Raw genomic sequence first — 17906 nt, 5'->3', positions numbered from 1 at the left:
TCCTTTTTTTGATTAATTAGATCCTGGTTGGCCAATTTAATGTGTTTTATTGTCCAACAGAGACATCCATCCTAATGGCATGCCGTCAGCCTATACCATCATGATGCTTTTCCGCCTTCTCCCAACCACCACTTCTGAGCCTTTTACCATCTGGCAGGTCACAGACCAAGATAACAAGCCAGAAGTTGGAGTGCTTCTCGATGGTGAGTCAGATTTCTCATTGTCAGTCACGGGATCTACCTGTAAGGTGAACTTCAGAGTTCTAGGCCAATACTGAGACATTGTACATTCTTTGTTTGGCTGGATTTTCATTTTAAATCCATGGTTAATCCATCTGTACAGAAACTGCTGGGTTAGAATTACAAACCCATGCACTAGATCCATCAGAATCTTTTATTTCTTGGTCTAGTGCATAGAAAAGATGCATTTTAGTGACCATAAGATAAGATTTCTTTATTAGACACATGTACATCGAAACACACAGTGAAATACATCTTTTGCGTAGAGTGTTCCGGGGGCAGCCCGCAAGTGTCACCACACTTTCGGCGCCAACATAGCACGTCCACGGCTTCCTAACCCGTAGGTCTTTGGAATGTGGGAGGAAACCGGATCACCCGGAGGAAACCCACGCAGACATGGGGAGAACGTACAAACTCCTTACAGACAGTGGCCGGAATTGAACCCAGGTCGCTGGCACTGTAAAGTGTTATGCTAACTGCTACACTACTTCATTTGAGATTATTGAAAAGGTAATGATTACTAAGATGTTAAAAGAAGCTACTAACTGGGATGTTGTATATAACAAACCAGGCAGATGTAGCTTTTACTTTGGGGGAACAGATTCATATAACAAGCAACATTCACCAAATGTATGGAGTTCAATTTAACTGCTTTCCACGATAAGATTTGGAAGTTCCTATTCTTGCTTCAAAATTTCATCATATCTGCTTTCAACCAAAATTCCATGGATTCTCAAACTGTTCCCATAGATTAGAAAAAGCAAATATAAGTCTACAATTTAAGAAAGGGAGGAAAACTGACATCTAGAGACCAGATAGCCAGATATCAAAGAAGGAAAATGCTGAAATCTATTATTAAGGAATGGTAATAGGTCACTTGAAAAATTAGTCAACATGGATCTATGAAAGTGAAATGATGGTTGACAAGTCTGTTAGAGTTTTTGAAGATGTAATCAGCAGAATAGAGAAAGGAAGACCAGTTGATGTGATGCATTTGGACTTTCAGAATGTACCACGTAAGAGATTATTAAAGAAACATTCTATTTACTTTCCTAATTGCCTGCTTCACCTGCTTGTTAGCTTTTAGTGACTGGTGTACAAAGATGCCCAGGAAATCATGGGATATGGAGTTAGTGCAGGAAAGTGGCACTGAGCCAAAAGTTCAATCATGATCATATTCAATGGTGGAGTAGGCAGGAGGAACCGAATGGCCGACTCCTGTTTTTATATCTTACATACTTATTTTGAAGAAGTTATGGCAGGAGATCCAAGGATTGGAAAGATTCTACCATTGGTGTCTGACAGCATAGTATACATTAACTGAGAGGCTTGACTAATGATCCAGGCATGAGTTAAAATCCTATCATGAGAGCTGGAATAGTTACATTTGGTTAATCAACTAAATGTGTAGCACAAGTCAAGTATAATAAAATGTGAATAAGAAAATACCAGATTATAGTATAAAACCATCTGGTTATTCTCTTAAGTGAAAGGAACTCTGCTGTCTTGACTTGCTTTGGCTTCTAAGTGACTGCTGGACATGCTGTAAATGCTAGCCTTGCCAGTGACATCCACATTCTGTCAATAAAATAAAATACCTCATGCTTGAATTTTTAGGGATATGAAGAAGCTTCATCTCCTCACCTGCACTGCTGTCAAAGTAAATCATGAATGATCTGTGCCTTAATACCACTTATTCATTACTTACCGAAAATCTACCAACACTCCCCAAGTCATTTCTCTTGTTATCTCAATTGCACTGTACCAGCTCACTTCCTTTAAGTGAAACATACTGTAGTAATTAAATCTTATTTGTGTATAAAGAATTTGCCTGTCATTCTCACATCCAATTTTCTAAATTTTAACCTGTCTCCGAGTTTTAAGTCTTCATTAATTTCCCTACCATTACTTTGGCAAGGGTTTATTTAAATGCATGAGTGACTGAATTTTTTTTAAAAATAAGAATGGAAAGTTTTAAATTATGTTATGGAAAGTAGTTAAGTTGACATCAAAAAATGCAAAATTACTACTTGCATGCTTTGTGAACATAACTGCTTTACTAAAGTTCTCCTGGGAAGGTCAAAAGCAGGAGTCTATTTAGAGTGTATCTCTCATTTAATTTGCATCAATAAACCATCACCTAATAAACATTTTGTTCCTCAAATTATAGGCAACAGTCAAACACTATCATATTTTAACAAGGATGAGAGAGGAGAGTCCCAGACCATCACATTTGACAATGAAGATGTGAAGAAACTATTTTATGGAAGCTTCCATAAGGTCAGTCTTTGTGTTATTTTTGTTGATGGATTTTTAATTCCACCAGGATAAAACATGTTTGTATCTTGTGATTAGGTGGCTACTTGGTCCTTGAGACACTGGGAAGACAAGGTTTGCTGGAATGTAGCCTCTCAGGAAGTGGCATGGGCTATCTCAAAGTTATGCATTCTTTGACTTTCAACCTGCACCCCTGAAGGTCCTACCTCTCAGTGGGGAAGACATTATGTCCTGACATACACACCAAGCACCAGTATAGGTCACAATGGATGAGGGAATCCTGACCAACTTCAATAACATTTCGGTTTAACAATGAATTTGTACAGAAGTAGACCTTCACAAGGGAAGTGCGGCCTGCTTGCTGCCCAACATAAAGGCCTGATCTGGTTCATGCATATGAACACCATTACTTGCTTCTCCGTTACTTACTTTCAAGATTTTTACTTTCCCTTGTTTCCACTTATGGTTCTTATCAACAGTTTAATGAGTCATCATTAAACTGGGAGTTTACAGTGGGAGGGAAGGGTTAGATAGATATTAGAGCAGGATAAAATGTCGGCACAACAATGTGGGCCAAAGGGCCCGTACTGTGCTGTAATGTTCTATGTTCTATGTTCTATGTCCAAAGAAATGACAAACAGGATTATCATTGATAACAAACAAAGCAAAAGTATTGTGACTGTTGAAAACATCAAATACAAACTGAAGATGTTGGAACAAACACGTACTGCCTGCGGAGTGAGAAGTAAAATTAACATTTCATGCCAATGACCTTTTGTTAGAACTGGAAGATGACGGACAGATATTGCATTTATTTGCCAGAATATCCAAGTGATCTCCAGGAACAAGCACTAGATCAAAGAATCATCACGCTGGTCTAGAGATCCTGGCACGGATAGTATTAAAGTCAGAACAAGATAGGGCAGTGTATAGTTTGTCTTTTGTCACATTACCTGATGTTCAATCTTAAAATACCAGGAGTGAATTTCATATTTGCCCCGTCTTTGGCTGCCTTGGGTTAAAACAGACTACACGTGTAATCTGTCTTTATCACAGATTCTAACTCTCTTACTTTGCATCCTGAAAGAATGTGTGGTATAAGCACTTTCATCTCTACTGTTTAACTGTATCTGGTGTCACTCCATAAATTACTTCCCTTGATTCACACTCTCCCGGTCCTAACAGGAAGTAAAGTTGGCCCATTGGAATAGTTGAGCAGCTCAGTGGATTTGACTTCATGTCTTCATGTCCCTTTATTCCCTGGCCTTCAGTCATTGATCTTTGGCCCGTGCTCAGTTCCCCCAGCAGACGGTTTCCTTCCATCCCCATGAAAAAAAAGTCTGGCTAACTTTAGAGCCTTCACTTAAAGCTAATGATGAAATATAAAAAGTAGCAATTTTGGTTTGTAATTTCACCAGAAATAGCTTGCAGACAAATTACTCCCCCATGTAGTCCTCAAAACAAGAATCAGGAATCACTGTTATTAACTAGCTGTGAATTTTGGACACATTACATGTGAAACAAAGAGTCCACTGTTATGCATCTTTCAGTGTTTTAATACCAATCTTTATCCTGTTACTTGATTTCTCTCCCACTGGACACTCACTATTCCTTTTCTTGGCCAAATGCAACGTGAAGGCACAGGAATTGATGTATATATTATGTAGAAAGGCAGTTTCTGGCAATATATTAACTTTCTTTGCATCATTCTGGTAATAACCTTATATATTTCTCATGCCAGTAATTAGGCATAAGCTAAATAGAACCTTTCATGTCTTCAGTTGATCCCAATCAATGAAGCACTTCTGAAATATGGTCACTGATGTGGGCAACCAATTTGGACAAGGCAAGCTTCTACAAACCCAGTGAGCTACTGACCAAATCATTTGCTTCAGTGATGTTGAAGATGCATTAATATCAGAGAGAATAGTGTCTTTTATGTCCGTCTGAGAGGGCAGATAGAGACTCAAGCTAACATCTGGTTGCTGGTCCAAGAACTTGACCACCACACCAGTACGTCTCTGAGTTAGGAGCTGAGAGAGCAGAGCCAAGTGATGTTAAGGAGGTAGAAGACATCATTAGTCTTGCTGATGGTATGAATATGAGGTCCAAAGCTCCCCGGGACCAAAGTTATAAACAGTTTGTATCAGTTTCAGACAGTTGGTAAAGAGTGGAATCTAAATGGTGGCAAGGAAACAGATGATGCTGATCAAAGACAGCCTTCTGACTGTTTGAGGAAATTTCTGCTCATCCAGTGTTGGATAACAGACTGAAAATTTAGAGAGAGTGGCGGGGTGATCAGAGGTGGTGGTGGGGTAAAGCAGGGTATCTTCAGCATAGAAGTTGATATTACTGAGGGACAGAATGTAGATGAGAATTGGAGGGTTAAGGATGGATCCTTATGGAAGCAAGAAGATGTAATCACATGAAGAGAAGTCATTGCTGGTGATTCTCTGGCTGCAGATGGATAAATAACAACTAAGCTCGAGAACTGCAGGCCAAACAGCTAATCATACTGATTGGGCATTGCAGGAGAATGGTTTGGTCAACTGTATCAATGGCTGCAGACTGATCATAAGAAACAGGGAAGAAAAAAATATCTTCTACACAATTGGACGATATTTTATTGGTCACTTTGATTGGTTTGGGTACAGCGGAGGGGCAGAGTGGAGGGATACAAGCAAGGAGTCATGATTAACATTAGCTCAGATTTGGGAAACTTCAACATGTTTAAGGACTTAAAGGAAAGGGAGGGGTTTTGGAAAAGGGATGGCAGTTTGCAAGGACCTCAGGGTCAAAGGTTGTTTTTTTGAGGAGAATGGTGGCAGCTGATTTGAAGGAAGTATCAGTTTCTGAGGAGAGAAGATCATTAATAATGTCATGTAGTATTGGAGCCAATAAGAGAAATTGGGTGGTTAGTTATTTGGTGGGAATAGTATTGAGGGAGCAGGACATCACATGCACAAGATAAGTTCATGGGTGTGAGAGGAGATAACAGAAAAAGAAGAGAAAGATGCATGTTTGGGAATAGGGCTGAGAGACAAGAAATTCATTATCCAGTAACCAACCAATAAAGATATTGTCAGTGGTAATGAGACAGACTCTCTCAATGTATGTGTGTTGCCCTCTCAATGAGCTGAGGGCCGTACTGGTAATGTTTCTGTAGAGAGAATATCAAGACAAGTGGGTGAAGATGACCTGTGAAAAAAGGGGTAGACTTTGTTTTTGTTTCCTGTTCCTAAAATCTTATTTGTGCTAGAAGTGAGTTAGAATATTGTGGAGCTCAATGTAGTAAAGAAGCTTCAACCACAAGAAAAAAACTGAACAACTTGTATTTGGAGCATCAGGATAGGATAAACATCCAAAGTTACTTCACAAACACAATTCCAAACTAAACAGAGACGTGCAGTGAACACTTGCAAATACTCTGCAGAGAATCATGTCCTAAAGCAGTGTTAGATATTATAGTCTTGATAAAGAGAAAGCAGTTGACTATTCATTTGCTGTGACTCACATCTTTTCAAATGGCACACCATGAAACTTGGTGCTTCATTGCGAAGCATCTCCCATTTTTAAGTAAATTATCACCCATCACTTCCTAACACCCACCATTTGCATTGTATCAGGAGCTTTTGCCACTGCCATCAGTATTGCAAAATCTAGCAAGGTTTAAAATGCAGGAGGCCATTTGCTCTAACGATCCTCATGCCAGTTCTTTGATAGAACTTCGCAATTTATTTCATTGTCCTTCTCTGTGCTGCAGACTTACAATTATTTTGCTAATACAATTCCCTTCTGAAAATTTCTATTGAATTTGCCTCTTTCATTCTTCACTTGTGAATATTGATGGCAGACACTGTGGAGGTTCAGTCTCAAATGAAGTCCACAGATGTAATGTGGGTAAGAGAAATACAATGCAGTGAGCTGGATCCTTGGCTAATTGACATCCACTATTTGTTGAGAGGCACTGAATCTAATTGCAGTGCTGCCCCATCTCCCTATCGTGCCCCGAGCAAACATATGAAAAGGAGGCAAATGAAATCCACCAAGCCTAGGAATCTTGGAGTCTCAGTGAGTCAATAGTGGAATCACACTCACCAACCCTACTCTCTTCATCTCCACTTGTGTCCCACACCTTCTTTATCCAGTACCTCAGAATACCCAAGAAACAACACCCTGAATTCAGCACAGAATGGGAGTTTGAACCTGACACCTTTCTGTTTTTGTTCTCTCTGCCAGATATACTTCAAGCTGTACTTGCATTACCCAAGCCTATGTACTGAAACAGCAGTCTGGTGCCATCTTCTTTCCAAGCACATTTGGCAACTTCATCTCAATTTTTAAACTTGCTTCACACATACTGCACCTGCAGAAAGTTGTAATTCATCCTATTAGAATGAATGGAAAGCGGGATTGGAAATTTCAAAAGGGGAAAGTGAAAGAATAGGCATATGTTTCCTTTATCTGCTGATTACTAATAATTCCATCATCAATGTCAGTTGGAGATAGACTCCATGTTATTACTTTCCTCAAAGAGCCATAGATGGAAAATATTGATGCAGTTTTCATTTTTATGCTGAAACTTGGCAGTGCTTCTCATATTTGTGGGACAATATAATGCAGCTTATTTGCTTAATCTCTGCATTTAGAGCCTTCTAGGAATAGTTGGGTTTTGCTGGCTTTGTTGGAATCCTGAAAGTATATTCTAATGCCAAGCTTGCTCTAGTTATTACATCATTTTAAGCCTACCGTGGTGTGGTTTCTTTACATAAAGGAATCAACATCTGAGAAAGGTTACTAAAAAGGGATATTGAAGCCAAGATCGTGGATGCTATGTTGAAAAGACATTTTGGTTGAATGAAGGAAGGAAGAGATCAAATGGAGAGAGATGTTCTTCCTTGGGCCTGTATTCCCTGGAGCTTAGAAGAATGAAACATACAATAGAAACATGTAAGATCCGAAGGGTGTTTGACTTGGTAGATGTTGGGATGGGGGCATAGTTACAAGGTAAGGGTCAGTCATTTAACACTGACCTACATAGAAATTTCTTCCCCACAGTGGATGGCGAATCTCTGGAATTCCCTGCCCTGGCGGGTAGTAGAAAATGGATCATTAAAGTATTAAAAGGGGAGGTGGATAAATATTTGATAGATCGAGGAGTAGGGAGGTATGGAGAACCATAGAACAATACAGCACAATACAGGCCCTTCGGCCCACCATGTTGTGCCGACCTTTACACGGCACAGAAGAGGAGGTGATGCCAGCGTAGATCAGCCATGATTGTATTAACTGACAGGGCCGGCTCGAAGGATCTGATGGCCTCCTGCTCCTATTTTCCTGTGTTCTTGCTTATCGTAGATTGTTGCTTGATTATATAGATTTGTTATTCTAGGAATCATTAGTGAATATACCCATGTGAAGCACTGTATTACAAGCGTAATGTTATAGCTTCGCACCCACAACAGGGAATCTTTCAAGATGCGTGTTGGAAAATCTGTTGAATTTAATTATAAAAGATGTAAGAGCTTGTAATACATGTATCCAATAAATAGTCTCCATCATGAATAATGGATTGCCAGCAGTTGATTAATGGCATGTGGTGTCAAGTGAAAGGATTCAGAAAAGGATTTGTTATTTTGTATTTTCTGATGGTATCGGTCCTTGCTGCATGTTAAAAATCCATGTTGATCCTTAACCATGTGTCAATCAAGAATCAGTGAGAAGACTCTTATTTCTCACTTGGAGGGTTATGGGTTTATCTCTCTCCATAGACTTGAGGATATAATCCAAGCAGATGCTCTGGTGCAGTATAAAGAGAACAGTGCAATGCCAGACTGTCTTTTGGATGAGACATTAAAGCAAAGTTCTGTATGCCTCCTTAGCAAAAGATCCCATGATACTATCTGAAAAAGAGTAAGAAAGATTTCCAATGACCTGAGCCAAAATTTATACCTCTAGCGATCCCAAAACAGATGTGGTGGCCATTATCTCATTGTTATTTGTGAATGCCTGCTGTGTGCAATCCACCTGCTATTCTTTCTTATAGTAACCTGGAGTCTCCATTGTAAGAATTACAACGGGTTGAAGGCGGCTTTATGAATAAAAGTTTGTTTTTCTTTCTCTCCCCTCCATTTTCCCTCTATTTCTTTCTTTACAACGATACACATTTGGTCCAGAAAATTGTTTTTTCACAACCGATTGAACTTATTCAGAGAGTTATACAAAGTTGAAAAACAAACTGACAAGATAATACATAAAATCGGAATTGGCCAGTTCTGATAAAACTGGAAAGGTTGGTTATCTGAAACTGTCGAAGCCAATGTTGAGTTCTGAGATCCGTAATATGCCACGCAGAAGGTGGTGTTTGTCAAGCTTACATTGGACTTCATTGGGACAGTGTAAAAGGCAAGAGAAGTCAGCAAAGGTGTGGGATATGGAATTACAGGGACATGCAACTGGAAGTTCAGGATCATCTTTGAAGGTTGAACAGAGGTGTTCTGAAAAGCAGTCTCCAGTCTGCATTTGGCTTCTGCAATGTAGAAACTGGATTTGAGCACCAAATGTAGTACACTAAACTAGAAGAAGTGCAAGTGAATCTGTTTGGATTCGTGGATAATGGGAAGGGCAGAGGATAAAAGGGCATGCTTTGCACCTCCTGCTATTGAGTTGGAAAATTGTGTAAGAAATGAGTGGGTATTGGTGGAACTGGAAGGATGAGCCATAGAGGGAACTGTCTCTGTGAAGCACTGAATGGAGACAGGAGAAGTATATGTATCGTGTTGAAAGTGTTGGAAATTACGGATGAGAGGAAGGCTGATGGTGTGTAAGACAAGGTCAAGGGAAGGCAGCTTTCCTCTTGATGGGAAGGGAGGAACTGAGAGTAGATACCTGGGAAATGGAACAGATCTGGTTGAGAGCCCTGTCAGCTATGGTGCAGCAGATGCCATTAATAAAAGTGGAAGTAACCTCAGAAGAGATATAACAGAGCTGGAGAAATGGCAGGAATGCAATAGAACAGAGGAATGGGAACTTGGCCTCTCAAGCCTGCTTTACCAGTCAACAAATGATGCTATTTTCCAGTTCCAAAAACTTCAGCAGGTCAGGCGGTATCTGTGAAAAGGGATACAGAGATTGGTATTGGAATTGGTTTATTATTGTCACATATACCAAGGTACAGTGAAAAACCTTTCTTGCACACTGTTCATACAGATCCATTCATTATTCAGTACATCGAGGTAGTACAAGGTAAAATAATAACAGAATGCGGAATAAAGTGTTACAGTTACAGAGAAAGTGCAGTGCAGGCAGACAATAAGGTGCAAGGTCATAATGACGTAGATTGTGAGGCCAAGAGTCCATCTTATTGTACCATTCAATAGTCATAACAGTGGAATAGAAGCTGATGGTACATGCTTTCACGCTTTTGTATCTTCTACCCGATAGGAGGGAGACAAGAGAGAATGTCCGGTGTGGGTGGGGTCTGTGAATATGGTGGCTGCTTTACTGAGACAGCTAGATGTATCGACAAAGTCCATGGAGGGGAAGCTGGTTTCCATGATATGCTGAGCTGTTTCCACAACTCTCAGCAGTTTCTTGTGGTCCCAGGCAGGGCAGTTGCCGTACCAAGCCATGATGCTTCCAGATAGGATGCTTCCTATGGTGCATCAGAATAAACTGGTGAATGTCAATGGGGACATGCCGATTTTTTTAGCCTCCTGAGGAAATAGAGGCGCTGGTGAGCTTTCTTGGCCGTGGCATCTATGTGGTTGGACCAGGACAGGCTATTGGTGATGTTCACTCCTAAGAACTTGAAGAGATACCGTTTCAGATGAAAGACCCTTCATCAGAAGTGACTCCAGTACAATAGAACTGGTTCAGCAGAACTTCAGGTCAATAGCTCTTCATCAGAACAGGAATATCTTTCACAGTGCTCAAATGCCATTCTGAACTGTATCTGTTTAGAAAGCTCCTTCTTCAAAGGAAGTAATGGACATGCTTGAGCTTTAATAGCTTCTTCTCTGTTCACTATAAACACTCAGTAAATTGCTGTAATTTATCAATCAAGGGAAACAATCTTTCTGTAACCCAAACCTCCAAGTTTTGGTGAGTGTTATCTGATAATTTAAAGAACCAACTATCATTATGTTGCAGAATTCTTGACTTTGTCAGTTACAGTGGCCTGACTTGGAACAAATGTAACTGTCCTATTAGCTTATTAGGAATCTGTGGAACTTAAGTGATAAAATTGATTAAAAAAAACCAACTCCCGAGCTCCAAGTACATATGAATGATTGCCTCAGCATGGTGTTATTCTTTATTTGTTTTATTAAACCCACCACAAAGCTCATGGTCTACCAGGTAGGGGTGTCTCTGTCCTGTACACCTCAGAAATAAGGATATGTACAGAAGGCATTTCGAAGCACTCTAAAGTTACCACCAATGCTGATTCTGTAAAACCCTACAAATGCACTGTCAGGAAAAAGAACAATATTTGCATCCTTTCCCAGACAAATATCCTCAGTGTCGAGGCTCTATTTACATTCAGCCATCTCTAGTGGGCTGGCCATTTGTTCAGATGACCAACACTAAACTCCAAAAAGAGGGACTCTTCTCCAAGTTTTGTCATGGCAAAAGATTGTCAGGGCAAAAATAATGCTTCAAGGATTCAAGGATGCTCTCAAAGCCTGCTTAAAAAACTGTAATACCTCACTAATTTTTGGGTTTCCTGTCGTGGTTAGCATAACGCTTAACAGCGCCAGCGACCTGGGTTCAAATCTGGCCGCTGTCTGTAAGGAGTTTGTACGTTCTCCCCGTGTCTGCGTGGGTTTCCTCCGGGTGCTCCGGTTTCCTCCCACATTCCAAAGACCTACGGGTTAGGAAGTTGTGGGCATGCTATTGTTGGCGCCGGAAGTGTGGTGACATTTGCGGGCTGCCCCCAGCACACTACGCAAAAAGATGTATTTCACTGTGTGTTTCGATGTACATGTGACCAATAAAAATATCTTGTATCTTATAAAAATAGAGGAACTTCTGGGATGGCACTGCGACTCTCCAGTTTGAACATATCATAGCCCATCAAAAATGATTGGAGAGTTCGACCTCCCAAACTCAATTTATCAAGCTAAGTTACAGATCTAAAATTGGCCTCATCAATCGCCTCTGAACCCACAGAGCTGAACAAATGCAAGTCACCCTCAACCCTGAGGAACTACCAAAGAGAAAGAGCTTTATCGATTCAGTGTTACATCTAGCTTTGCATTTACTCATCAGGCCACTGGTGATAGTCATTATGGGACAGATTTGTTTCAAGAAAAATATTATATTCCTGTTGTGGCTTCATTCCAAGCCTTATGTCATCAGTGCAGTAAGTCTTGGCAGAATGGGTGGTATGGAGGGAAATATAAATTACTTGTTTGGAGATTGGAGATACCATGGATTTATGCCTGAGTGACTAATGATGTCTCTGGAATCATTTCCAAATGTTCCTGATGGGACTTTATAAATTTGTGTGTCAGAGATTGACAGAAAAATACTGAGAAACAGTTTGAAAATAAGTTACAGATTTCTGCTCCAGAACAAAGCTAATCGTCTGCTTCTATTTTAATTATATAGTTCAGGGCAATATGCTTTAGTTGTAACTCTTTTAAAGATTTACAAAGAGTCTGTCACAACTTCAGGTTGTCTGAAAGAAATTTATAGCAATGGAAGTATAGTGACTGCTGTAATATAGGGGGCAAAGCTGCCAATTTGTGTGCTGGCTCTCCTGACATTTGCATTATAATGAAACACTTTAGGGGATCAAGATGTAAACTATTAAGCTCAGCGATACACTGCAAAGCAACATCAATTTGCATTTCAGAAAAAAAAACAATTTTGTGAGATTGAGATCTGAATGCTCTCGATTATTCTTGGTTATTCCTCTGCATGTTGCAGAAGACAACAAACAGTAAGAACTGCTGAAGCTTTGAGGCTTTCAAACTTTAAACAAAAATTGTGATGAGAGCCAACCCAGCAAGTACCTTGTTAAGGATGAGCTGGATAACCACAAAGATTTAAAAATGCTCATTGTCCTAGTACTGACAGAGCAGTTTAAGAAGTCAACAGCTGTGAAACATTTAAAGCATTCACATACAAAACTAGCCAAAGTTCATTAAAAACATGAAGTTTAAACAAACAAAAATTGCAGAGCATTATGAGAACATATTAAATTAAGAATTGATTGAAGAGGGCTTAGTTGAAAGCATCGAAAAAAGACAGTAATGGTCAGTTTACAGGGTCCCATTCAGAAAGGGAATGTGAGTGCGGGGTGTTCAAATAATCGGGAGAGTGGGCTAATTAAGCAAATTCAGTACTCGTAGAGCATTTCTTATTTGTGGAGTTTTGAAAATTGGAGGCTCCTCCACTTATGGTGGTCTTAATCCAAATCCCAGAGATAAACATCCATTCAAGCCTGGATTCGGATTTTGATTAAGAGGTTTCAAGCCAGAAAGAAATTGGGTAATCATCCCTTTAAAGACTTGGAAAGTATAAGGAAGTACTTTTCATGGCACTCCTCCATTTTATTCTGAAAACAAAACGTAAAGTATGCTCAATTTTACCATCATTTTCCCCAAATGGCGATGGACATTTTCCTTCTCCAGCTCTTTGGCTGAAACAAACTGGTCGATATATCATCAATCACTGACTGTGAGACTTTCAAAGTCATTGACAGAATCTGAAACTGAGCTCTTTCTTTTAAAAAAACGGTTTTTGTTTTATGGCCTTCCAACAAACCTTACACTCTGGTCCCTGCCTGGTCCAATTCACCATAGAACCATAGGACACTACAGCACAGAAAACAGGCCATTCGGCCCTTCTAGTCTGCGCCGAAACTTTATTCCGCTAGTCCTATTGACCTGCACTCAGTCCATAACCATCCAGACCCCTCCCGTCCATGTATCTGTCCAATTTATTCTTAAAATAAATGAGCCTGCATTTATCATGTCAGATGGCAGCTCGTTCCACACTCCCACCACTCTCTGAGTGAAGAAGTTCCCCCTAATGTTTCCCTAAACCTTTCCCCTTTCATCCTAAAGCCATGTCCTCTCGTACTTATCTCTCCTACTCTAGGTGGAAAGAGCCTACTCGCAGTTACTCTGTCTATACCCCTCATAATTTTGTAAACTTCTATCAAATCTCCCCTCATTCATTTACGCTCCAAGGAATAAAGCCCTATCCTGTTCAATCTTTCCCTGTAACTCAACTCCTGAAGACCTGGCAACATTCTAGTAAATCTCCTCTGCACTCTTTCAATCTTACTGATATCCTTCCTATAGTTAGGTGACCAGAACTGCACACAATACTCCAAATTTGGCCTCACCAATGTCTTATACAACCTCACCATAACATCCTAACTCTTATACTCAATATTGGTATTGGTTTATTATTGTCACTTGTACCAAGGTACAGTGAAAAGCTTGTCTTACAAACTGATCGTACAGGTCAATTCATTACACAGTGCAGTTACATTGGGTTAGTACAAAGTGTGTTGATGTAGTACAGATAAAAGCAGTAACAGTACAGAGTAAAGTGTCACAGCTACAGAGAAAGTGCAGTGCAATAAGGTGCAAGGTCACAACAAGGTAGATCGTGAGGTCATAGTCCATCTCATTGTATAAAGGAACCATTCAATAGTCTTATCACAGTGGGGTAGAAGCTGTCCTTAAGCCTGGTGGTACGTGCCCTCAGGCTCCTGTATCTTCTACCCAATGGAAGAGGAAATTTATGAATTTATGATTTATGAATGCCAGGATGCCAAAAGCCTTCTTTACAACCCTGTCTACCTGTGCCTTGTTTCATGTTTTCAGAAAACTTCCACAGAGCCTTTCCCTTCCATCATGTTTTGGTTTCTTGTGCAAATTCTCTGCAATTTCCTCTTCCCATCATCTGTTTAGCATCCAGTGTTTGGCCTTTTCCTTTCTGTTGTATTTTGAGTTCTTCAGAAGGAGCCTTTTACCTTGTTTCCCTTCAGATCACTGTAATACAGTTGATGATCTGTCAATTCTTTTTCACTTTCTTCAGAAACTCAGCAGACTCTATTCTTAGATAAGATAAGATATCTTCATTAGTCACGTACATCGAAGCACACAGTGAAATACATCTTTTGTGTAGAGTGTTCTGGGGGCAGCCCGCAAGTGTCGCTACGCTTCCGACGCCAACATAGCACGCCCACAACTTACCAACCCGTACGTCTTTGGAATGTGGGAGGAAACCGGAGCACCCGGAGGAAACCCACGCGGACACGGGGGGGGACATACAAACTCCTTACAGACAGTGGCCGGAATTGAACCCGGGTCACTGGTGCTGCAATAGTGTTACGCTAACCGCTACACTGCCCTTGGTATTGGTCTTGGAATTGGTTTATTATGGCCACGTGTACCTAGATACAGTGAAAAGTTTTTGCATGCATGGCAACCAGACAGATCATAAGTACATTGAGGTAGTAAAAAGAAAAATGGAATTCCAAATGTAGTGTTGCAATTACAGAGAAAGTGCAGTGCAGGCAAGAGTCACGATGAGGTAGATTGGGAGATCAAGAGTTCATCTTTAGCGTATGGGAGGTCCGTTCAAAAGTCTGACAACAGCAGGATAGCTTCTTCTTAATTATAAAAGTATAATTAATAATATTTCCACTTAGCATTAATCAATACCCTCCACATTGCACGTTTACCAATCTTATCCGAGGGCAGTTATCTTCATCAAACTCACCATTCAAGAATCAGTGAAAAACTGTCTCTTTCTATGCTTCAGAGGCATGATTCCTTTACAATGCCCGCACTTTTTACCATTACTGGTTCCATCCCTATTCGTGTATCCGTTGATGCTTTTGGCTTTACCTTGTCCTTGAACAGCAAATAGTGGCACCCACTTCTTCGCAGCTGGTCACCTCTTGAAAAATGTGACTTTTTTTTTATAATGCTTTGGTCCAAGACTCTCAAAGATTCTTTTTTTTTATAGATGGATTTGCTTTACTAAATATTGCCATTCTCCTAGAAAAGAAAAAAAAATATTGCCCCACCAGTTGGCCTCGAAGTTCCTCAGTCCCTGAAATGAAACATTAAATATAATTTGAAGGTAGAACAAAAGAGTTTTTTTTAGGATCCACTGCTGAAAATTTCTGTTTCACATGATGCTCCAGGCACTCAAAAGGCCCAGAATTTGCTTACAGCACTATCATGGAATCTGCAGAGGAGAACAGATAGGCCGAGGTTATAAGTTAGAGCGGCCCAAGATATGGAGTGCCAAGGGCTGAGAAGGGCAGGGCACTGTTGGGTGTCATTCTGGGAGGGCCACTGGCTTAAGGTGGCTTGTGATCCTAAGGGGGAAGACATTTGCTAGAGCAAGTAACAAAAAGTTTGGTCAAGGGTGTTGGTTTAAGAATTATTTTAAATAATAACTAAGTAAAATGGTAGAGTAGCACATCTCAGAAACTAGAAATGAAGGCAGATTTACCAGCGGTGGAGCAAAAGAAAATCTGTGCCTAAGAAAGTGAAATCTGATATTTTAATTGCAGAGCTCAAGGCAAAGAACTATTAGTTGATTAAAATTGGAGAGCCACAGGACGAAAGGAACACAGACTTCAATTAATCTTTCAATTTTGTGACTGCAAGAAAATACGCAGTTGACAATGTGAAACATGTACCCAAACGACTTTTTTTTAAATATCTCCTGCACAGGTTCATATCTTGGTAAATCAGAACAGTGTTAAACTGATCGTGGATTGTCAAGAGATTGAAGAGAAGCTGGCAAACCCACCTGGCAATATAACGACAAATGGATATGAAAGCCTTGGAAAACTGGCTAAATCTAGAGGACCAAAAGGCAAATCTGCTGCTGTAAGTGATACAGATTTCATTGTTAAAAGCATTTATCTCCATAGTTCATTTTCCCATCCCACATGGATTCACACTGTTTGATGTTCACTTATCAGTATTCCTTCTTGATTGTTGATTCACAATTCATTTCTCGGCAATCATGGAATCGTAAGTGACTTTGACGTGAAGTTAGGCCCTTTCTCCTGAGCTTCAGTTTTAAAGAGGCTCTGTACTGGCATAGTCTATGTCAGTGATAGATATCAGATGGCATATTTGCTCCCTCCTACATACAAATGCTCTTCATCAGTCTCATATCTCCATGTGACTGACACTATATCAGCCAAGAATTCAAGATGTCGCTTTCAGGGACATCTAGAAAAATTAAAGCATTTATTTTTTTTAGCAACTCCACACATTTCTCCTTCCCTTTCTATTAAAGCTACCTGTTTATTTGCCTTGCATCTTCACTGATAGCTTACTAAATATGCAAAGTTAAAATCAAGAGCTGACTGAAAAAGATGGAACACAATTACGCTGGGCATCCATGCATTGGTGGTAATGTACAGTCATATTGTACACATAGAAATTTCATAATTCCATTTGGAATGGCCAGAGCAGAAAACACTCCCATTCCAGATCTGTGGGCACAGAAGCATGCATCGTGTTCCCCTGGTACTCACCTTCTACCCCACCAACCTTCGCATTCAACGCTTTATCCTTTGCAATTCCCACCATCTCCAATGATCTCACCAGCAGTCACACCTTCTGCTCTTCTCCCCTTTTGGCATTTTGCAGGGATAGCTCACTTCATGACTCCCTGTTCCACTCTTCTGTCCCCACACACTTCTCTCCACCCCTCAGCACCTTCCCATGCAACCGGAGGAGATGCGACACCTGTCTGCTCACCTCTTCCCTTCCACCGTCCAGGGTCCCGAACAATCATTCCAGGTGAAGCAGTGATTCACTTCGACTTCTTCCAATCTAGTGCACTGTATTTGGTGTAGCATTCTTGACATTGGACCAACCAAATGCAGATTAGAAACAAAGAAACATAGAAAACCTACAGCACAATTCAGGCCCTTCGGCCCACAAAGCTGTGCCGAACATGTCCCTACCCTAGAAATTACTAGGCTTACCCATAGCCCTCTATTTTTCTCAGCTCCATGTACCTATCCAACAGTCTCTTAAAAGAACCTATCGTATCTGCCTCCACCACCGTTGCCGGCAGCCCATTCCATGGACTCACCACTCTCTGAGTAAAAAAACTTACCCCTAACATCTCCCCTATACCTACTCCCCAGCACCTTAAACCTATGTCCTCTTGTGGCCACCATTTCAGCCCTGGGGAAAAGCCTCTGACTATCTACCTGATCAATGCCTCTCATCATCTTATATACCTCTATCAGGTCCCCCCTCATCCTCCGTCGCTCCAAGGAGAAAAGGCCGAGTTCCCTCAACCTTCTTTCATAAGGCATGCTCCGTATTCCAGGCAGCATCCTTGTAAATCTCCTCTGCACCCTTTCTATGGCTTCCACAT

At 40.5% G+C, this 17906-nt stretch overlaps 1 protein-coding gene across 6 annotated transcripts in view; it reads left to right on the top strand.

Moving 5' to 3' along the window:
* LOC127568808 (collagen alpha-1(XII) chain-like) overlaps window positions 1–17906 on the top strand; it is a 275536-nt gene that overhangs the window by 203515 nt on the left and 54115 nt on the right. For all 6 annotated transcript variants that reach the window (XM_052012994.1, XM_052012992.1, XM_052012989.1 and 3 more), the window contains 3 exons: window positions 61–203; window positions 2410–2519; window positions 16232–16390. In XM_052012994.1, the coding sequence (XP_051868954.1) occupies window positions 61–203; window positions 2410–2519; window positions 16232–16390 (412 nt within the window). The remainder of the gene's footprint in view (window positions 1–60; window positions 204–2409; window positions 2520–16231; window positions 16391–17906) is intronic.

The sequence above is a fragment of the Pristis pectinata genome, chromosome 3 (genome assembly GCF_009764475.1).
Source record: "Pristis pectinata isolate sPriPec2 chromosome 3, sPriPec2.1.pri, whole genome shotgun sequence".
Taxonomy (NCBI): domain Eukaryota; kingdom Metazoa; phylum Chordata; class Chondrichthyes; order Rhinopristiformes; family Pristidae; genus Pristis; species Pristis pectinata.
The sequence above is the reverse complement of the archived record's forward strand: the minus strand, read 5'-3'. Positions and strand labels throughout refer to the sequence as shown.